General features: G+C 51.5%; 1 protein-coding gene across 6 annotated transcripts in view; it reads right to left on the reverse strand.

Moving 5' to 3' along the window:
• Positions 1-23,784, reverse strand: part of TNS3 (tensin 3) — a 223,773-nt gene that overhangs the window by 53,306 nt on the left and 146,683 nt on the right. For all 6 annotated transcript variants that reach the window (XM_018047057.1, XM_018047055.1, XM_018047052.1 and 3 more), the window contains one exon: positions 11,765-13,024. In XM_018047057.1, coding sequence (XP_017902546.1) covers positions 11,765-13,024 — 1,260 coding nt within the window. The remainder of the gene's footprint in view (positions 1-11,764; positions 13,025-23,784) is intronic.

Consider the following 23,784-nt stretch of genomic DNA (forward strand, 5'->3'; position numbering starts at 1 on the left):
GGGGGCAGGTGTTCTCAGGTGCCCCCCTCATCGCTACTCCCGAAGGCCTGAGAATCTCAGTGTTTCAGTGATTCACCTTATTCATGGGTGGAGCTGGGGTCACAGACAGAGAAATAACACGTGCTGAGCCTGAGTGCATCTGTATGTGAGGCATCGCCTCAGTCCAGGCCAGGCTGAGGGGTAGGGCTCAGCTTCACTATGGGATGTTGGACCTTGCTGAGTATGAGAGACAAGCAAGGCTTGCCCATTCGGTCATTCAGGCCACTCACAGGGATGGAGCCCTGCCAGGATCAGGGCAGTGCAGCCTTACACCGGCCACCACAAGAAAGTGGCATGGAGTGAGTGCAGGAAAATTTGGGGGTGCCGAAGACAGAACAGGAGAGCCAGTCCTCATATGGGGGCACCCAGACATACCCACTGAGCCCTGGAGAAGTGGGGGTCTGGGGCCAAGAAGTGGGGTGCCCACCAAGCACTTAGCACCTGGGACTGAATACAGCCTAACTAGGAAGGTGGCACAATGGTCGCCAATCTACCACTGAACCAATGGAGGTTCAAGAGGTGACATTCTCAGATAACTCACTAGAAAACTGTATTTTTAGAAGCCAGGAGCCCCTTGGCTACTCTTCACCTAAATACAGAGAACTCCCAGTTATGCAACAGAGTGAAATCACAGAGCACACAGATTTTCCCTGCACGGTGCTAGGGCAGATTCAGATTTATCTGGGTAACTATCTGATTCAATTTAAAAATGAACTTGAGAACCAGCGAGGCGAGGTGACCCACTCTACCTGCTCAAATAAAGCCTGGACCTGTGTAGGGGCCAGCACAGGGAGTCACCACCCAGCACCCAGGCACAGAACACCCATCCATGCTCGGAGTCCTACAGCAAGCAGAATCTCTCTTGCCTCACCAAACAGTGGGACAGCCTCCGGAAGGTTAGGCCACAGCCCCAAGATGAAACATGAATGTGAAACAGTGATTCTCAAATGTGACTGAACATTAAAATCACACTAAAAATCCTGACTCTAGGGCCTCACCCCTTACCTGTGAAGTCACAACCCTCAGGAGTGAGGTCCAGGTGTCAGCACTTTTTTTAAACACTCATATTTCCAACACACAAACAAGCTCGAGATCCAGGGCTCATCTCAACCTTGGATTCACACTGGAGTTTCACAAGTGGGTAACATTTAAGATAATTCTGACCCCTGAGACATGACCCAGGCCAATCCAACCGAACCTCCTGGAGGCGGAAGCTACACGGGCACTTTCATCACCTGCATTTTGTCCAGTTCCTAGGTGAGTGTGCTGTGCAGTCAGGTGGCAAATGCCGGCTCTCATAAGTGAATGAAAACTCATGACCTCCTGAAACATGACCTTCGTCTTCTATCTGGGGCACTTCGAGGTAAAGCGTCCTTAATCTATTTATTTATCTCTATACGATCACATAAGAATGAAGCCTGCGTCATCAAGGCTTGCACGGTGGGTTCTGGAAACTCCCTCGCCTTCCTAGAAGCAAAAACAATCGCCAAGGATTCGTCTGGATTATTTGGCTCCCGAGTTAAGTTTGAGGCCTTCTGATTTCAGCTCATTCAAATAAACATGTGCATCCTCTAAAGAGAGAGTGGCAAAGGGAAAGTGACAACGAGAAACCCAAACACTCCTCCCAGCTTAAATGTTCCCAGAATGACTTAGCAATGACGTAAGGAGCTTTTCCCTCCTTAAACTGAAATAGGAACTGATTCAGCTGCAGGGTATATTCTTAAAGGGTTGGGTGATGCCTTTTAGAAATTCCTAGTCTGAGTGCAGAATAACGTTGAAGAGCTCAGGGAGCAGCCTCACTCCCTGGGATCCCTCTCTGACCCAATGGACCCCAGAGCCTTAGGAGCGTGTATAGGAATGCGGCCAGCGGACTTCAGCCAAAGAACGCCAAGAGGCTGAGGAAAGGACGCCTACCATTTGGATTACAAAAGTGGAAAGCCTTTCCACTGGGGAACAGCAAAGTGCTTGGTTAGGTGGTAGCATTTCCTCTAAAATGACAGATTTAAAAGGGAAACTGATTGTGTCCAAAAAGCTAGGAAGCATTCCCTTCTATTATAAGAAATTTCAGCAATATGCTCATGTTTTACCCAGAGTAAGCTTGTAATTTACAGCACAGATGTGAAAAGTCACACAGCAACCAAAAGGCAAGACCACTACTGGCCCCCTGCATGACCCCTACCCGTTAAGACACCATCAGCAGAGGCTGGTGCCAAGTTTGAGTTCCTTTTTGCTTATTTGAATTTATTTTATTCTTACCTTCTCCTTCCGCCCACTACCATCACTTATCTTACTGGCCTCTCCCCACATACTTCATCTTTCAGCAACTGTGATGATTCCTCAGTGCATCTCAGGATGGTCACTAGGACTGTCCATTTTTGGGGCCACCTTCAGTGGAAGGTGACGCAAGCAGATGAGGCCTGAGGCCCGAGGCCCGAATGGCCAATGGGCCATCAGAAGAAACAACACACAAGACTTGCAGAGAGCAGCCAGAGAGCTGTGACTCCCAGGCCTGTCTCGGCTGGAGCTGTCATAGCCTCTTTTCCTCAGCAAGAGGGGGGTCTTGGTGCTGTCTACCCAAGGATGACATAAGTTAACGCTTCTCCGCAGTGAAGGCATATGTGAGCGTCAGTCACACCTGTACTGACCAGCTTATTTCTACCACACACAAGGCAGAACTTCTGGAAACAAGCCATCCATACCAGAGGCCAGGGGGTCACCAAAGCAGACTTTCAAACATCAGAGGGTGCGTCTTCTGGGAAGCTTAGCCAAAGAACTGCCACACGGTCCAGCAGTTCCACTCCTGGGTATTACCCCCAAAGAATGAAAAGTGTCAGTTGCTCAGTCATGTCCAACTCTGTGATCCCAAGGACTGTAGCCTAGCAGGCTCCGCTCTTCATGGAATTTTCCAGGCAAGAATACTGGAGTGGGTTGCCACTTCCTTCTCCAGGGGATCTTCCTAACCCAGGGATTGAACCTGGGTCTCCTGAATTGTAGGCTGATTCTTTACCGTCTAAGCCACCAGCGAAGCCAGGGGTTCAAACGCATACTTATACGTGAACATTTACAGCAGCTCTATTCACAGTCACCAAAAGGTCACCATCCACAGATGACTGGATAAGCACAGCATGAGCTGTCCATCACTTAGCTGAACATCACTCAGCCTTATGCCACAACACGAGTGAGCCTGCGAAACCTTATGCTGAATCAAAGAGGCCTGACTGCAAAGGCAACACATATCCTAGGACCTCACTTACGTGAAATGCCCAGAGGAGGGGACTCTCCAGAGACAGGAAACAGACTGGGGCTCCCAGGGGCTGGGATAGCGGGGAATGGGGGTGACTGCCACTGAGTACAGATTTCCTTTTGAAAGTTTAGAAGTGCTCTGAAGCTAGATAGAGGGGATGGTTATACGACATTGTGAAGGTACTTAATGCCATTTAATTGTACATTTTAAATGGTTAAATGGTAAAGTTTACAATAGATGCATTTTTCCCCAATAAAAAAGATCTGAGGGGATGATTTTTGTTCCCTAGGCTGGCCTGCCTGAGGGTTTTCACCTTAGGATGAACACTAAATTAAATAAATTGCTTTTTTTAAAAAAATTTATACTTTAACATGAGTGTTAGGGTGTTACATATATTTTTAAAAATTGTGTTTAAGTAGTTTATATAAGCTGTGACTTTGATTTCAGGGTAGTAAAGTTGGCATCAGATAACAGATGTTCTAAACACAGAATGGTGGGTCTGAGGGGTTGAGAATCACTGCTGCAGGCCAGCCCAGGTGGTGCAGAGCAGGTAGAAGAGGCCACACCTGCAGGCCTCTCAGAAACGTGGGGAGACGCCCATCAGGGTGACCGCCTGGGGCACTCAAATCCACCTGTTGGTACAGTGAGGGTCGCTGGAGCAAAAGGAACTGATTCATCAACTCTCAAATTTATAACATGCTTTTTATGCAATGAAAGTAAGTAGTTGAAACAACAGCTTCCAGCAATGACCATGCATTTCTCACTCTAAAATCTTTCCCAAATTAGAAGCATGCAGAGCTCCCTGCAACATGGCAGGCCAACTCTATCACCAAATGTGCGCTTGTGAGCATCTGTTTGTCCACCGCTCTTCATGGTCCTAAAGCATCAGTTTGACAGGGCATGGCTTGTCCTAACCCCAGATGGGACCCTCCTTTTGGACTGCTGATGGCACCTGAATACCCCACCTACCACTCGTCTCCAGTGATAGGACCTCATAGGTGGAGAAAGTGCAGTTTCCCCTGTGGCAACAAATAGAGAACAAGAGTCCTTCCCAGAAACATCACCAGAAGCCCTCAGCTTGGGTTCACTGGCCACTGCTCCACAATCTCTTTTACCCTGGTTCCCTCCCTGGTAGGCTTGGGTAGGAGGAAGTTCCTCCCCTGCCACCAAAATTCTTGGTTCCTCCTGCTTTCCAGGAGCTCATGATTGGCGTGGGGTGGCTGGGGGGGGTGGGGGGGGGCGGCGGTGGTGATAGAGCAAAGGGACAGTCACAGGTCAGTGTTTTCCATGGAGATGGGTGGTGAGCCTGGACACGTGGGGAAGAGATGGGGGTCGGGAGAGCATTTCAGAGAGAATGTGACCCTAGGCTGACCTAAGACCACCAAGAGAGTCCCTGACAGGTGGAGGCCACTGAATGGAGCTCCAGGCCTCCTCAGGCTCCCTGAGGGAAGCATCGTGCCAGGTGGCTCCCTGCTCCTGTGTGTCCTGAGGTCCAGGGCGGCCTGCAGCTGTACTGAGACTGGTCAGTATGACACACAGCCTGAAAACATATGCTCCAGCTGAGGTTGAAAACAACATCCAGAGCGGTCATGAGGACACCGATGGTACCCAGTAAGCCTTCGCTGACCCAAGGACACTCACCACCTTGCTCAGTGGGAACAGCTCTAGAGGACAGCTGAAGGTACAGGGGGTTTCAGTGTGCAATGAGAGGGCAGGTTTGAAGGTGGAGTTAGATTAACTGGGTCCAGGGACTGTGATCACAGCAGGCAGCCAGAAACTCTAACCACAAGCCCCTTCCAGACTTATGTGATCAGGACCTTGTGCATGGAAGGAAGGAGGAAGAGAGGCAAGTGGAGGGTGAGACAGCGTCAGGCAGACACCCACGTCGGAGCCATGACTTTGACGGACTCGGAGGGATGCAAATATGCATACACAGAGCAGGTCAATTAAGAAATTACTGTAGCCTTTAAAATATACTCAACTTTTCTTGTGTGTTAAAAACACATAACACTACATTTACCACCTTGACCATTTTTAAGTGCACAGTTCAGTGTTAAGCATATTCAGACTGTTATGCAACAGATCTCTGTTTGACTTTCTCATCTTGCAATACTGAATAAAAGTGACTCAGCTGAAGATGCTGAAGAGGTATGGAGGTATAGACACATTGAGCTCTACTCTGCTAGAGCTCTTCAGATAACATGAGTGAACCCGAATCCAGACTGCATTAGACTTGTGAGCATAGCACCCACCATCTAAACCCGCCCAAAGAGAACCAAATCCTAGTTTCAATGAGTTAGCGCTTCGCTTTGTGTTTCCCAGAGGAAACCAGCGGAACTCATCCTTCACCCTCTTATTCCTGAGATTGCCTGCAGCTGCCAGGGTGGGCCCTACCAAGTCCTATCCGCCCAAGGACACAGAACTGCAGCCAGCTTCTGCAGGGATGCCAGGTCCTGCCCCCTGGATACAGGACCACCCCTGACCGGCCAATGGTCATCCTGTCTTGGAAGGTGATGAGAAAAGGCCTAAGGGTGGAGAGACAAGCGCTGAGCCCTCCTTCTCTGCTCAGTACATCCCCAGATCACACAGTCTGCAGCAGGTTCTTATCCTGATCCGGTACCCTCTTCCCGGAAATGCCTAAGAACTAACACAGGAAGGGCCCATGGGCCAACTCTGAGTCTGAGTCACCCGCCCTCTCTGACCTCAGGCTTCCTCTTTGTGACAGGACGTCATCTTCCACCTCGTTCAACCAGAGGAACCAGGAGTGCTTTGAAAGCAGGCAATCCTGGAGGAGGCTTCTTAGCTCTGAGAAGCCCGGCTTCCCTGGAAGCACAGGGACTGCCCCCAAAGCCTTGCAGCAGCTCGCTGGGGTCCACAGTAGGCCTCGGTCCTGCTGCCCCAGGTGATGCTGGGGTCAGCCCAAGAAACTTTTCCCCGACTCAGGGTCTGTGACCTCGGGGAACAGAGGAAATACTGAAGGCAGGAATTCTGTCTCAGATGTGTTCTGTGTCCACACTCACCCCTTCTTCCCTCTTCTCCTCCCTCTCCGTGCACCTGGATTCCTGATCCATGAACACACCTGCACTTCCGCGCACCTGGGCCCAGCCTCTCCCCAGTGTCTGCACAGCCCGCACCCACCTTTCCCCCAGAAAGGCCTTGCTCTCTACTCCCCGATGCCCCTGGATCTCCTGTCACACCCCTGTGGGCTCCTGCCGCCACAGCTCCCACCCGTGCTCAGGAGGTCCCACACTCATGGTGCGGACCCACGGCTGAGGACCTTGGGTTCTCATACTGGTTCCCTTTGGCTGGAGTTTAATGCATAATTTAAATTGATGGGCTTCCCACTATCAGGGACTGGAAGTTGATACTTGTTACTGTGACTCTCCTTCAGCATAAATCAGACCTTTGACGTGGACTCACTCCTGCAGGGATGACTGTGCCCACAGAAGCACAAGAGGGGCGCTGGCACAATGTCCTAGTGCCAGCTGTGAACTGAACATGAGGCCAGCCAGGAGCCGACAGTTATGGGTGGGGGAGTTGATGTGCCACGAATAAAGTATCTCGACAATAGGAAACAAGGAGCCCGCAGGTATGAGCAAAGAGAGCTGGCCTCCTGCCATCCGTGGAATCATGAACTTCACATATTGAGTCATTCCTTTTGTTACTTGGTATTATCAGTTGAAATCTCCCCTCACTTAAAGGATGTGATCTAAGAAACCCACTTTTGAGCAGGGATGCAATGCAGCTGGGTGGCCTCGGGGGTGGGGCAGCACAAGGCCCCAGCAGTGCCCAGACAGGCTGTGGCTGAAGCGCAGTCTGATGTCCGCTCAGAGCAGGGGAGCTGCAGAGGTGCTGAGCACCTGCACGGAGTGAAACGCCTCCACACCTCACCCCATTTTATAAGGCCTCCCAAGGCTTTCTGAGATTCCACCACTGTAGGGCCTTTCTCTTGTCTCATGAGCCAGGACTGACTTCCTACACAGCCCATGATGAACCTCGCCAAGTTCTCCAAGCCAATTCAGCAAAGACACATGAGTTCTTGGAGGGTCACCTGCACTTCCACCAGCACATCTGCTCTATTTACAAACATTACTATGCGACAGGAAACAAAAGAAGTCACTGGTACTGCCCTCCAGGGGATTTTTGATCTGGGAGCAGAATTTGAGTGGAATTAGGCCTCAGCCATAGGATGCCGAGTGAGACAGATGGAGGCTGTTTATACACTATCAAAGTGAAAGGTGCTCAGTGGTGTCTAACTCTTTGCGACCCCACGGACTGTAGCCTGCCAGACTCCTCTGTCTGTGGAATTCTCCAGGCCAGAATACTGGAGTGGGTAGCCTAACCCTTCTTCAGGGGATCTTCCTGACCCAGGAATCAAACTGGGGTCTCCTGCATTACAGGCGGGTTCTTTACCAGCTGAGCTTCTAGGGAAGCCTGTTTATTCATTGGGAATGAACATCAGGGGTGATGCAGACATAGCGCCAAGAACAGGGAAGGTGCTGAGTGGCAGTGCTCACTATCACCTACCATCACCACCCCCACCACCGTCATCATCATCACCCTCACCACCATCACTATCATTACCATCACCATCACCACCACCATCACTATCATCATTAACCCTACCACCACCACCATCCTCACCATTATTATTATTGTGCTGACTGCAGGTAGCTTTCTCAGAAAATGCTTTGCCTTCGCATTTAATTGTCATCTCAGAAATAACCAGAGCCATGGTAGACATGCTGCTGCCTGAAGAGCTGGTGCAGTGCGAGCCGTGCAGGACATGCAGCAATCCCCAGGAGGAGTTCCAGGTAACACCACCCCCAACTCCCTACCACCAGGTAACTTGTCTTTCTCATAATCAGGACACAATCTGCAAACAGTGAAGGATTTCACTAACTTCAGGATGCTAAAGTTTTTGTGACAAACCTTTTTCTTCACTCAGAATTAAGACACACTATGCGGCAGTCAGCATCTGGGGGCAAGATGCAAGGCAGGCCAAGGAGGGTCTCATGCAGAAAATACAGCTTCACAGAACTTCCCAGCCTATTTCCTATCTGTGTGCAAGACATGAGGCCACTCTGGTCAGATACTGACCCACATCAATAGGGTGAGCCTCAGGCACACAGACATGGGACAACGCATCTGTGGGCTGAGAGCCACTGTCCTGCAAATGTCATGGAGCCTCTCAGACTCATCGTCCCCTTCCTACTCAGTATGGCAGAGTCAAGAACTACATGTGGACCAGTGCCGCTTGGCAGCCCTGGCTTCCCCCATCCAGAGGATGGATGTGTGCACTGGGGATCTGAACATCTTCAAAGCACGGGGATCCAGCATCCCCGAACCTTCTGAAAGGTTCCACAACTCAGCATCAGTTGGTTAGCTGACTCTCCTTGCCATCTAGTGATTTCTTTCTATTGCTGGCTGATCTAGCTTTTTTGCAATTGAAAGATGTAAATACTCAGATGACATTTTGATATTAAAATCGACACTGGGTTCCAGTGTCCTCTACACTAGCCAGGGAGAGAAGGAAGCTCTCTCTCCACCTCAATTCAAAGGGCTGAAAGCTAGAGACAAGCACATTCTTTAGATGGGATTTCTAGCAAGACAAGACGTCCCAGAACGAGAGCCAGAAGTCCACCTGCAGACTGTTCCAAGAACCCTCTACATTGTCCAGATCCTTTTCATCAGTGTGGTGTGAGTCTCCAAGGCTCTGCACTTCCCGGCTCGGCACTGTTCTCAAACAGGAGCTCACTCTGAAACTGAAAGCCGAACTCCGAGTTAGAAGGCCAGTCCTCACGCTGTGAGCTGCAAGCTGCCCAGCTGGCGGGTATTCATCGCTGCTCAGGGGTCCTACCAGAAGCTCATGCCCAAATTTCAGGAGTCCCTGAAGATTAGTGCCCATGTTTATTTATACCTCATCCCCTGACGTCACCATAGTTTTACAAGTACGGAAGAAAACTGACAAATACCCAAGATTCCTAACAAACATGAATGGATTAATAAACACTCTTAACTGAATTTGCATAATCAATAACCTAACATTCGCAGAAATTTTACAGGTCTGTTGAAGTATTCAAGTCCCTTCATTTTAAAAATGTCACTACTTTATAAGACCAGGAAATAGAAAAGATCTAAAATCAAAATTAAAATTCCAGTAATTACAGTGATGAGTTTATCAAGTAATTTAAGTATAGCTAACTAAAGGTTGGAGGAGATGAAGGGACTTTCTAAAACCCCAGGCTCTATGTTCTACTGTTACAAGACAGAAGAATCATTTGGGACTATGTTCCATCCACTGGAAAACAAATGAACTAAAGGAAGCTGTCAGACAGTAACCTGAGCTTAGAATCCTTCCCTCTTCCATACACTCAGCCACCTCCAACCTCTTCCAAATCTCAAAGGAGGTTTTAATCCAAGAAAGAAAGAAAAGATTTCTGGTTTTAATTTTTCCAAGAAATTCTTTATAAGTAGGTTTGGCGAGGTAAGAGACAGGATGCGGATAGCTTTGTTCCCACTGAAACTTTTTTTAAACTCAGAATCTCCTGAACGTATCTGACTAAATGAGTTCATATATCCAAATCCTTCCATCCGTTTTGTTGCTACAATTAACTACTGTTATCTGACAGCTACATATTTAAGTCTGATAACCTACTCCCAGAAGGCTCTCTCAGTTTTTCCCAACTCCCAAACTTCTGATATCCAAGGGCCCAGGTACTCAGGGAAAGGAAATGAATGTCACAGCGTGCTTGCGAACTCAGTGGCTTCAGTCATGTCCCACTCTTTGTGATCCCATGGACTTAGCCCACCAGGCTCCTCTGTCCACAGGGTTCTCCAGGCAAGAATACTGGAGTGGGTTCTTGCCGACCCAGGGATCGGACCTGCGTCTCCTGCACTGCAGGCAGATTCTTTAGCATCGAGCCACCAGGAAGCCCGGATGTCATAGCATCATCACACTTAGGATCCAGGTACCCTTCAGGGGCTTGTGGACCAGCACTGCCTGTACTTTTTCCACTAGCCGGGTATGTGATAGGGATTAATAGATGGAGCGAAGAGAAATTCAGAAACTACACCCTTAACCCAAAGCACACAGTCAGCCAACGCACAGTTAGACAGGCCCGAGGTCTGCAAAGCTCAGGTTCCCCAAGCCATCTGGGACCCGGCTGGGTCTGAAATCCACCCTGTATGACTGCAAAGCAGGCAGGGCCTCTATGTGCAGCCACAGGGCTGAGTCCTGCTCTACTGCGAACCACCTATGAGACCTTGCAAGGCCATGTCCTGACACCTCTGGAAACTCAACTGTAAGACAGGATCTGTCCTTGCAGCTGAAGGGCCTGAGAAGATGAAAGGGCCCAGAACGATGCCAGCGGCAAGAGCAGCACTCCTGCCCCATCAGTGACCCTGGCTCAGCCCTCGGGGTCAGACTCAGGACTAGGAGGAAGCTACGGAATCCTTCCTTCATCCCGCCTCCCATCTTCACTCTTAGAGGCAGCATCCTTAGGGAACCAGCTGACACCAAAGATGTGGATGCGCACCTCCACGCCAACACAGGGAGGCCTGGTCTCACTGGTCAGCACACTCTTGACCCCACGGTGACCCCTGGGTCCTTGCAGCTCCACCCCTCCCTAAACCTCCCCAGACTTCAGCAGCACCCAGGTTTGGATACCTGATTTGGCCCTTCTCCTCTGTGTGGAAGCTTCTAGACTTGGCCCCATCTCCTCTGTGTGGAAGTTTCTATACACACACTCCCCCGATGGCCTCACATACTATTCCTTGACCCACTCTGTCCCAGTGCCCACAGCCTGCGGGGCATCCGCCCTGGTCCCACAGCCTGTGCCTTTCCAACATGGAGAGCCTATCACAGGGTAGAACTCAACGCTTGCTCCCACATCCACTCAGCCATACACCCAGAGGTCACCTCTCTCCACTACAGCCACCTGCAGCCTTCCCAGGTCTTGCAGCTGGGCAGGAAGGCCTGGCCCTGACTCCACACAAGCCACGTTCTAAGAGCCTGCACAGTGCCCGCCTCCTGTGCAGCAGAGCCCAGAAGGCTCCAGGATGCACATAGGGACACCCTCAGGGCCCGCATCCCTGCTGTGCTGGGGCTGCCGCTGGACCCTGCAGCCTGCTGTGGTGGCTGGGATCCTTACCAAGCCTCTAGGCCCCGACTCCCTAGAACCTACCCCTCCATCACTCCTCCCACTCCCCACCTCCACCCACCCCATGACCCTCTCTCTCTAGCTTGAGCTTGCTGCCCCATGAACAGCCTCCCCACTCCCTGGGTGGCCAGCTCGTGGCTACCGTCCACACCCGAATGGTATGCTCACTTGCCTGTCCTCACAAGACTATGCCCAAGGCCCCAACTGTCCTCCTCATTCCCCTTTCAGACTCTGTGATGAGCCCGGAGCTCTTCCATAAAACCTTATTCTATAAAACACAGACACAGGCAAGTGTGCATCCCATGAAACCCCAGCTCACCTTGCCTCACTGGGGCCCTGCCAGGGCCATCTCCTGTGTCCTGCAGGCGGCCACTGGCCCGCAGCCCACCTCCCATGCCGTCTGGGGGCATGGGGCCGTTGGCCTGGCTGCCTGACATGTTCATGTGGGTGGGGATGGGCTCAAAGGTGGGGTCCAGCTCCAAGATCAGCCTGTTGAGCTGTTCGATCGACTGGTCGATGTCCAGGGTGGGTGAGCCTGGGGAAGGGTCTGCACCCAGCTCCGGGCCAGTACCATTCACGACTTTGACATCTGGAATCCTGGGTCTGAAGGCTACTTTGCCAGGAGGGGGTCTCTGTATATCGGGAGGATGTGGTCCAGGGCCTATGCCCCTCTGGACGGCCACTCTGCTGCTGGCCCCCCGAGTGGGGGTGAGCGGGACCCTAGGCTGCATCTGCAGCAGGCCAGAACTGTCGGCTGCACCACGGCTGCTGAGCCTGGCCTCCCCATCAGGGGCAAAGCTGTACTGGTGAGCGGCCACCATCTGCTGCTGGCGCACCCAGGTCTGCGTGGAGTAGCTGCTTGGCCCGTAGGCCTGTGTCTGGGCGGGCACAGAGGGCTTCCTGAGCACAGGTTGCGGCTGCTTCGGCTCGCGGCTCCCAAAAACCCGCTCTCGCTCGAACAGGGGCTCCGCGGCGAGTCCCAGATCTGGGGCCAGAGCACCGTGCTGATCTTCGCCGGCGGTGCTGCCGAATACATCAGACAGGAGGGAGTTTTGGCTGCTCTGGTGGCAGGTGAAGGGGCTCAGGTGGGCTGACTGGTGGCCCTCAGAGGAGGACAGGGTCCCGATGCTGTCCACGCTGTGCAGGTCGTGGCTGGGCATCTCATCATCCAGGATGTCCGTCTCTCGGTCCTTGGGGGTGGTGTCTCCGTTCACGTGGACCTGCGCCGGTACAACGTGGCGGGTCCCGCTGTACTTGCTGCGAGCATCACTCATATCCTTCACGGGGCTTCCAGAATCCTCGAGGCCAAAGCCACTGAGCAACTGATCCAGCTCGGCCTTTTCCTGGGGGCTCAGGCCCCTCTTGGGTCCTGGAGTCAGGTGCTCCTCGGTCCTGTCGGTCCTCACCGAGGCTGTGGAGTGGCCCGAGTCACTGCTGACAGACAGGGTGTGGTCGCTATGGTCTGGGCTGCTGGTGGCCGGTACGGCAGGGGACCCGCCTGGGACACTGGGATCTGAAGCACTCTTCTTTCTGACCTTGGCGTAAAGACTGCCGTCCACAGGGCCCTGCGTATGCAGCACTGGTGGGGAGAAAACGAGAGACAGACTGTAAGTCAAAGATGAAAGGGGGCTTTGGGCTCTTAGAACACATCTATATTTTGTCTGAATAAACAAATTCATAACTTGGAATGCTCAGGGCCAAAGACTCTTCTAGAATCCAAAAATTCTACATATACTCCTGCATAGCAAATGCCCACAAAGAAATCTGAATAACCAAACATCTTCAGGCCCTACCTTTTCATGCAAAGAGAAGGGTCATTTAGAGAATCTCTGGGCTTCCTCACACTCAGAGTCACCTTGCCTCGAGGGCTCACTGTTCATTTCATCTGTAGCATGAATGGTGAGCACAGCTCCACTCACGAGTCTCCAAGACTCGAGAATGGACGGTGCATATAAGACAGGAGAGAGCTTCTGTCGGCACCTACAAGGCATCTTCCAGCGGCCTGGGTAACAAGTCCTTAGTAAACTGAACATCTAACACAGGTGCCTGCTGTTCTCAACCTGAGATCTGCTAGAATCCAAATATGTAGCTCAACAAAAAGAGAAAGCACAGGAACTGGTCTCCGGCCTGCCTTCCTGGAAGTGCAGCATCTTTGGGCCAAGAAGGTACCCACAAAGGCACAGCAGGACCTCGAAACACAAAGGGGTAAGCACTGATCTCCATGCACAAGGACGGCCAAGGAAAACAAAATTAGGTCTCCAATGCAGATGGGGAGAGTGGAACCCTCTGCCACTATTATTAATTACAGCCTTGGCGGCGGCAGTCAACCACTCACTGGCTTACAACAAAGAGCTGGGAGGGCACTCAACAGCACAAGAGGGCTTGCGGTCAGCACCTCACCACTGCATCCTCCTCTGCCTCCCTGTATTCCCAACTGTGAAACTGCAGGCAGACCACAATAACGGAGCCGCAGAGGGCTTGACCCGTGTCTGCGGCCCCAGGAGCCACTGCATTCCAGCGGCGACTGGGCCTGGAGCCACTCTGAAGGACCCAGCTCTAGCCCTGATGCACTTCACCATTGGCAGGTTTCAGCTTTTTTTAAAAACACAGGGTTGACACTCCAGGACAGAGACCTGTGGGGTATCTTGGGCTGCAATGCTGAGAGCGCATGAGACTCCAGCTTCCTTCTTATCTCAAACGTGCACAAGAGGAAGAAGCAGAGCGAGAAGTGATGGGGGACACTGGACACAGAGATACAGGCTGGTATGAACCTAGGGACCCTCCTTTTAATGCAGTGCCTGGTGGGAAGGCTGGGGGGAGCAATGATACACAAAATACAGTAAATAAACCAAGCCTGCAAGACAGACAACTGGATGTGAGCGTCTAAGTAAGAGGCAGGAACTAGATGCAGCCATAGGGTCGTTAGGGAATGGTATCAGTGACAGCTGGTGGTCACAGAGCACCAATCATGGGGTATGCACTCAAGTGTATTTTCTCTGACTTTCTAGCATATTCCCTTTGTAAAGATGAAGAATTGAGGCTGAAAGAGCATGAGTAACTTTCCCAGGTTGGGGAGCTGCTGCAAAGTGCAGATGGGACCAAAACCCAGGTTCTCTGGCTCCATAGGCTGGTACCCCTGCTGCCCGTGCCCCATCCACAGAGACGTGGCAGCAGGTCATGATGCTATGCATGGCGGCAGCGAGTGACCTGAAGGTGCCAGGGGGAGGAGATGCTGGACCCAGCTCCATACATGAGGACCCCAGAATGAGCACCCCAAGTTAGGGGACACCTGCAAACATTACCCTTCCCACTGTGAAAGGGAAAAACTGACCCATGTGTGAGCCACTAGGTCACTGTGTTTAGGATGCTCTGGGCTCATGCAGAACAGCTCGTGGGGGAAGTGGGAGCTGGAGCATAAGACAGACCCTAGTTCAAGTCCTCTGCCCCAACCGTGCACGAGCAGGGGTTGTCTGTGCCCTACATGAAACTCGAACACAGACACTGAAAGTCAGAGTACACAGATAAGCATCTTTCGTCTCATTTCTTCACCAGCTGTGGCCAAGAAAATAAGGCAAGACCTGGGGAATCAGGTATTCCCCTTCTGCTTTGCTGAGCGAGCAGCAGAAGACACTCTCCTCCGTGAGAATCTCAATCCTCCCAGAGCAGAGGAGTGGACAGTGCCGGGCCCAGGGGTGGCCAGGGCAGACCACTAGCCTCACAGCTGGCAGGGAGTTGGCAATGTCTAGAAACAGATGTCCATGCGCTCATGACTCCAGTCCTCCTCCCTCAATCTGAATGAAAACGGACTGGCACAATGAATTAAGGGAAAAAGGGAAGCCAAGAATGAGCTGTACAAAAATTCTTCTGATTTAAATTCAGGCACTACCCCAAAGTGCCCGTTAATTAATTCGAGTAGAGCCCTGTGGCCAGCCCCACATGGAGAACAGTCCACAAGGGCCTGCAGGAAGTGGAACAGGGCAGGATATTCTCTTGGCTGCAGAGTTATGAGTAATCCCAATCTTACTGTTTTTATTAGTATTAGAAATCTTAAAATAATAATAAACACATTAAAAACAACTCGACTGCTGCTGACAAAACACCAGCTCTGTGTGAGGCTGGGCATGGAACATTTAGGCCTTGGTCTCACGGACCCTCAGAGCTTCTCAGGGTATGCAGTGAGGGACGGAGCCAAACCCCACCACAGACTCCTTTCCAAACTTCCTACCATGCGCGCAGGTTCCTTTTTACGGTGGAAAATGTCCAATACATTTTCTATCTATAGGAAAAGTATACAACCCAAATCAGTGAGCCCTCAAAGTCAGACCCGCCAAAACTCCTAAATCACTCTGTAGGAGCTTCAATCTTCCCAAAGGCAGCACAGGGCCTCGGTGGGGGGCTGTCCAGGGGCCTCCCCGCTGCACCCACACTTTGTGATCCCAGGCTGTGGGGGGCAAGAGGGAAGAGGGGCCTCTGGCACCCACTGCCCCTGCCCTGCATTCTCCACAGAAGGACTCCAACTGAGTTTCCCTGAATCTGCACGTGGGATTCTTGCTCTGCGTTTACTCTGTGCATTTCTGGTCTTGACGTTTAGACTGTCCAAGGCCCCGATTTATAAAAGGGAATAATCAGTATTATCTTTCAAGACACTTGTAAGAATTAGAGAACATATACGAAGAACACAGGCCCAGGGCTCCTAATACGTGAGTGCACGTGTGTTGTCGCTCAGTCGTGTCCAATTCTTTGTGACCCCTGGACTGTAGCCTGCCCGGCTCTTCTGTCCATGGGATTCTCCAGGCATACTGGAGTCGGTTGCTGTGTCCTCCTCCAGGGGATCTTCCCGATCCAGGGATCTTCCCGATCCAGGTATCCAACCCACATCTCCTGCGTCTCCTGCATTGGCAGGCAGATTCTTTGCCACTGAGTCACCAGGGAAGCCTAGACTCATATGAGTAGCCACAATTATTAAAAGCTCCTTCCATGGTGGACCAGGCCTGGCATCCCCTGACTGTGCTGCTTCACTTCTCTCCTGTTCACCACGCAGACCACAGCAGGCGCACACCTGCCCCTGGGCCTTTGCTCATGCCGCTCTCCACCTGCAGCGCTGTCCTGGCTTGCTCTCTCACCTCCTCAGTGTGGGTTCTCCTGACCTTCCTTTCTGTCCCTGCTGGGTGTCTGTCTGCAGTACACACCTACAGCCAGATATACTGCAGACTTACCGATGTCTCCCCCACAAGAACATGGGCTCCTGGAGGGAAGGGATCTTTTTTTTGTATCTGGGGATACCTGTGGTATCCCCAGCATTAGGGACCCCCCAGTGGGCCCCGAGTACTGACAGACTGAATGTTCTGGCTGCTTCTTACATGACAAAACCTAGGGAACTATTTTGGAAAGATGCTCTGCTGTCTTAGCAGGTAAAAAAAATTAAAAAAAAAAACTAACAACAGCCAAACAAATAGGCAAAAGTCTGATGGCAGAAGTGCCCACAGCCCTTGACCACCTGCAGCCCCAGGGTCTCCACTCCCCAGACACTGAAACAACCTCTCCCCCAAGTAGACTGCACAGACCCACTTAGCAGGCCTTCAAATGCCACCCAATAAGACTGGGAAGGTGCTGAAGTCAATGTGAGGGTTTCAAAATATCAATGAAAACAAGAGTTGTGAACCTAAACATGACTCAATGTACCTATCAGATAGGCAGAGGTCCGAGGGACGTCTGAACGCTATCTGTGCAGCCGCAGGAACTGCGGGTGTGATAGGGTCCTGACATACAGTAGGTGCGTAACAGTGACACAGAATCTTTGCCATTCCCCATCTCCTTCATCCTCCTGCCACCTGTGAGGTGGACTTTTCCGAGTCGGTTAGTTCCCACAGCGGCAGGGTGGGCAGGGTGCCCCCACCTATGTATGGCCCCTCTAAACCACACCTGGAGAAGAGTGACCTTGCCTACACTGGGCTGGAATTTTGTTTTCTGAGACCCCATGTGAAAACTGCAGGGTGAGACCAATGAAAACAGAATCACCAGGGACAAAAGTTATCTGGGAGGCTTGGGGGAGGAAGTCATTGCATGACTGACTGCCAAACCCTCCATGGAAAATGAGACATAAGCCCTAACCTGTTCTGTGAAGCCCCCAAAACTGTGGTCAGTTTTCAAGGACATGCTGACATAACTGATGGCAAAGTAGCCCTTTTAATGAGATTTGGAAAAGTGATGCAACAAGTAATTTTCAGAGAACTGATGAAGCCAAACTCACTTCTGTAATGCTTGGCAGGGCTGGGGCTGGGGTCCCACCACCACCACCATCGCCAGTCCCCAGCGGAAGGGAGGGTGTGGCCCCTCAGGTGAAGGAGGCTTGGGGCTGTGAAGCTCTGCTCCATCACAGAACGCAGAGTGCTATCACAGCCACTGGGTGGGTGAAGGGTGGAAGTCGGCATCGTTCACTTCATCTGCCCCTTGCATCCTTTCATATATTTAAATGACATGTTATAATTTTGTGCTTCCAGCTCATGGGGATTTTTAATCCTCATTCTGCAAATGTAGACCCCAATCTCCAGACTGGGATGTGAGCCGCCCAGGACCCCCAGCATTTCTGCTGCAGATGCAGGACAAGAAAGAGCCTCTACCTGTCCCAGTGCAGATCAACCATTCGCTGCGCCGCGTCCCTTCCCACTGTCCCCACCCCGCTGAACAAAAGCCAGAGCCCCTTCCAAAAGGTGGCCTGTGAGTTATCTGGTAATGTTTTCCCTGCAGCCAGGGCCTGGTTAAAAATCAAACGTAACTACAGCTCCGATTGCTACCAGCAGGGAGGTTCTCATCTGGAAAAAAAGAAAAGAGGCAGAGGACATTCTCTGCCTCAGTAAAGGGCAGAGGCTGCAGGACAGACTCGCCACTCCACACCTGCTATCCTGTGACGATTCCCTGCCCACTCCCACTTGACTTTTGAGTGGGGGCTATCTCACAAGGAGGGAAAGAGACACCCCCAAAATATTTCAAAAGAAAGTGAAGAAGACAGGAAGAAAAATGAAAACGTTCCTTCCCATCCTGGCTGAACACAGATTAACCAATGCCCACCTATGCTCAAAGGTATGTGCTCACAGGTATGTGAAGAATTGGCCAAAGGGAAGGCAACATCTCAATTTCACCCCCATTCAAGTACCAACCACTCGGTCCCCAAAAAGGTGTAGAACTGATCTGTACTAAGTTCAACTGTCTCCTAGCCCTGCTTCCAACAAAAAATCAATTTTAAACAAAACAGCAAACCTGATAGATACACTGAACTGCTGAAATCCTTCTTTCTTTCAAATACTGAATCTATGACTCTTATGTTTTACCTTTGTGAAAGGTTTGCTTGGAAAAGTAACTTTTCAAAAGCGCTAACAGTATCTTCCCTGCAAGTCTTCACTGGAGAAAAGCAGAAAACTCCTCTCCAGGAAATGTCCATGAGAGTTTCCTAAGCACTGGCCACGGCTGCTAGTCAGTTGTTAATGGATACTGAAATGGAATATTCAGCAAAGTCCGATGATGTGCTGGGACGAACCAGCCTGGGGAATACGGAGAGGAGCAAGAGACGGAGGGCGTCAGGCACATCTCACGGCATCAGATGGGTCAGCAGAGACAGAAAGAAAGAGCAAGGCTGCAGGAAGGGATGTTTCCAGGAGCCGGGGCTCTCAGGTGTGGCTGCATCCAGGTGAGGTTACAAAGAATCATGATTTTTCTCATCAGAGGAGGGCAGAACACAAGAAACAGCCCTCTCCTGCAATAGGGCTGACATTCCAAAGACAGAGGTTCTTTTTAAGAATCTCCTCTGTGCCAGGACGGGCTTTCCAGGTGGCCCAGTGGTAAAGAACCCTCTATAAGATGAGAAAACAGAAGCTCAGAGAGGTTATGCTAACATTTAATATAATAAAAAGTTACTGGAATCATCTGGAATGCAGCTCTACCTCTGTTTCACTCCCAAATCCATGCTTTCTGTTTTTTTAAAAACACTGGAATTCTAAACCTGACAAACCACTTTAATGTGAAATTAACAATTTAATTTTGGAAAGGAATTTGCCTAAATATTTTCTTTTCAATTCCCTCTCTCCCTCTCACACACACACTCCTTAGAAACTACTTAATCACTCTGCTTTCCTCCCTAACTCCCAAAATGGTCCGTTGTCGGGACAGGAGCCTATGTTCTGAGGCTGCTGGGTTGATGATGGCAGTGTTATGTCTGTTTCCTAGGCTGCAGTAGCGGGAGCTCATGGCAGGCTGTGCATTTCTGTCCTGAAAATTAAGGAACTGTTCCTGGGTAGACCACTCAGTACCCACCCACTGTGCCCACCGCGCCCACCGCACCCACCACACCCACAGCCACTTGGAGCCCTGATAAAGGAAAGGCTCCCCACCCACCCTGACTCACCAGGAGACAGGCTGTGTCTCTGGGCACAGCCTGCTGGCCACTGTCAGTCACTTCTACTTCCTGGAGCAACCCCACACGCACCATCTCCAGCTCGTTCTAAACGACTCTCTACTTGAGGCCACTCAGCTAAACCAATTCACTCTATCAAAAAGACCCAATACCAGAACCTACACATCCCCATGGAAGTCTTATAATCGCAGTCATCCCTGGAACAGTGCCTGAGAAGAAAGAAAGTAATGATGCCATTGTCTGCATCCACATCCAAGGTACTGAGAGAGCAACCAGACTCCAAAGACTTGAACTGACATCCCGGGGAGAGATCGGGGTGGGAAACAGGCTCACGGAGAGCAGGCTGCGGGCCATCATGGAAGAGTGGGGTGACAGAAATGTTCTTATTGTGGCTGGGACGGGAGTTTCAGGACAGGAAGTTAAACTCCTGGAACTGGGCAGTAAAGAGAGTGAACTTCACTGTATGTAAATTATACCTCAATGATTCAGAAGATCATGAATTCAAGACAGAAATGAGGCTCACAGGGCAACAGGCCCCCGCTGCGTCCACCTTTCACCCCTCCCCCCTCCCCTCCTCATCTCCCCTTCTGACTCCACTCCCCGCCTCTCCACCCCCTGCTCCTTGAATTCCTCCACCTTCTCCCTCTCTTCCAGGATCTTCCTTCCTTTTCCTAGATTCCGTGAGATCGTGGAGAGTTTTCTCATCTTCAGTATAGCTGTCAGGGTCCCTTTGTGCCCCACCACCCAACCCCCCGCCTTGTGACATAAAGCTTGTTTTAACTTTTTCACTGGAGCTATTTATGTGCACATCCTCAGTCCCCCTCTAGACTTTCTGGCATAATCAACCTGAGTGTGAATCCTAATTAAAAATCCTGCCCACAGCTGTGTGACCCTGGGTGAGTAACTCAACCTCTCTGAGCTCCACTTCCCTTATTGGAGAAGTTGGCTGGCAATGGGGTGCTTGACGAGGTTTGCCCGGGATCATCCTGGTGATTCAGGGAGACCAACGTAAAGGGAAGAGAACAGGTAGGCACCGAGTGGACACTGTCTCTGCAAGTCCCCACATCTGTCCTCCAGCCTAGAGCCTGAGGAATAAGAGTGTCTCATGGGGTCCCATAAAGGAGTATTCTTAACTCAGCCTAACTGACCTCACACTTCGGAATTATGTTGAAGAACTGCTTTTTAACAGAGATCTAAAATAAAAGATGGATTTTTAAAAATACTATTTGAAGATTCTATAAGTCATCTCGTGTGGGACACAGTAGGGCCCTCCAGCTGCCGAAGCAGCCCACCTCCAGCTCTCACCAGCTGTGCAACACTGCTCAAGCCACCTAATCCGCTCTGCTTCTCAGCCTCCTCTGGGACTAATAACCACAAAGACAAAAGCAGTTAGCAGTAAACTAGCTGAGTGACGCCAAGGGCCTCTGCCATTGTCTTGGTGGATTCATCACAAACTCGCTTCTGCTGAATCCAGGCAGTTGTGGGGGCCTCATCCCATTCCACAGGGCCTAGCAGCAGGATGAGCAACACTTTGGCAGATCTTTCAAAGCATTCCCAGGGCCCTTCCTCACCTCTGTACCTCTCGGGCCCCTCACCCTGTTAGAGACCATCTCTCCCAAATGTGCTGCATCAGCTCTGACTGACCAGTGTGGGAACCCGTGATAAATTGCCCAGCTTTAAATTCTGAGGACAGGCCCTGGAGCATTGGCCCAGTACTGCAAGACACCCAGAAGCAGGGGAGCATCTCAGTGCCTGCTGTGTGGCGTTCAGGCAGAGGGGGCACTGGGGCTCCAGTGTCTGAGGCATGGGGACAGCCGCCAGAGAGCAGGGCCCCTGAAAGGGGGATGAGCCCAGAGCAGGAGGCCGGGATGAGCGGGGTCAGTGACCCTCCGCGACCTCTGGCCAGGAAGGGAAGGCTCTGGGAGTGTCCCAGGGACACCTCCTCTCTCAGGGCCTGTGGGAGCCGCAGGACCTTCAGGATCAGGAGAAACACCCAGGCTTGGCCGGTGTCCCTCACAGGAGGGTCCCTGTTAACTCACTGAGTCACTCACGCTGAGCTCTCTCTTTTTCCACTTGGACATTTATAACTGCAGCATTTATAACCTCTCAGGAAACACAGCACGCTTTTATTTTACTGCAGTGGGGTTCTGCCTCTGGGCTAATTAAAGGCTCCCTTGCATGTATACTGAACTAGTTCCTATCCCAAACAAATCGAGAGCTAAGAAAAGATGGCCACACTGGGACCTCTCAGAATTCGACCTTTAGTCCACAACAGCACAGATGGGTGGTTGCGCTGTCCCAGGTGAGATGAAACGTGCCCTTCTCTTCTAAACAAAAGACAGACAACGCTATGAGCAGCTCAGAACCCCAGGGCTGTGAAAGCCTGGCCCGAGCTCTCCTCAGGCCAAGTTCCAGAAATAACTCCATGTAGCACGGAACTTCTCTGGACATGCCATCTCACACCTTGAGAGCAAACACCTGCCCAAACCCCCAAACCCAATACCATCCCCCTGAATGCCAGGCGGGGAGACACCTAAAGTAGAAAGGAGGCACCTGGCCTGCCAAGGGGAACGGATGGAATCGCTCCCTTGGAAGCCAAGTCAGGCTCTGTGTAAATGTTTTCTGAAATCGAGGCAGGCTATAAATTCTTGGAAAAAAATAGAGCAGGGGGAGCGGGGTGTTCCAGGCAGAGAACCACATGGCTTGTGGAAAGGGACGTGCCAACAGCAGGGCCCACGTCTGGGACGCTGGAGCCACACAGATTCCAAGCGCTCCTGGCAGTCCTCTGGGTGAGGCCCGGAATGCGGCGATAACAGAGGCCAGGCTTCACGGTGGGGCTGTAGCAGGCGTGTCCAAGCCACGGCGACCGTGCCCCAGACAGCAGGCACAAACAACGCCGGCAGGACACTCCCATGGGGGGCCCCCCTCTCCTGTCCAACCAACACCCCAGCCTGGACCATCCCATCGAGGGCACTTATCTTGGCACCTGGTTCCCTCCCAGGCACTCGTCACTGTGGAAACACGCCTGAGCCCCAGCTGGCCAAGGAAACAGGAGGCCCTGTGGCCCACTCAGAAGTCACCAGAGCGAGCCAGCCACGGAGCGGACCGCGAGCTTCTGCATATAAACTTCACCTCAAACCATTGCTGACCCTCCAAAGGCAGAAGCAGCTAAGACTCCTCTCACCTGCAATTTAACAGTCTTCTGCCTGGCCTTTCTTCTTGCCAGGTTAAAGCTGCTGTTCTGCTCATAACTTACCACCGGACATCCTCTCCCCTAGCAGAAGCCACACACACACACACAGACACACACACATAGACACACACAGACACAGACACACACACACTCCCTGCTTACCTTGCTTCCAAACAGCCCTGTAGCTTGTTTAGCCCACAACCGTTGGACCCCTGAAGGAAGCCTTCAACCCCAGAACATAGCATCCCGGGGTGGGGGTGTGTCTCCTCTGTCAACGACCCAGCCTTGCTCTCCAGGCAGTACAGAAGGTAGAAGATCTTGTTAGCTAAGAGAGGGACTTTGGTTCCACCAAAAAAAGGCCAGTGCAATGTAAACACGTGGGTGGGGTTTCCTGCAATCAGGTTTAATGAAATTTGAACCCTGGAGGCTGAGGAGGCGGGGAAAAGGCTTCCACTGGAGAGCCACCCAGCTAGACCTGTGTTCACTCCCAAGACTTCTCAGCTGACAAACTGACGGGTGGAGCCAGCACCAACCTGCTCCGGTTTAGAAATCAGTTTCAGCATCATTTGTATCCTTCAGCTACAGTCGTCACTTGTGAAGTCTTTACCTTACTGTCTCCATGTCCTGGGACTGTGTCTCTCTTTCAAGCTCGACGTGGCCAAGTTCACTGTCAGTGTTAACTGCACATGGCCCATCTTTCAGTGTTTACTTGCACACCCAGACTTCCACGTTCTGCCCA

Source organism: Capra hircus, chromosome 4, assembly GCF_001704415.2.
Source record: "Capra hircus breed San Clemente chromosome 4, ASM170441v1, whole genome shotgun sequence".
In the NCBI taxonomy this organism is placed as follows: Eukaryota; Metazoa; Chordata; class Mammalia; order Artiodactyla; family Bovidae; genus Capra; species Capra hircus.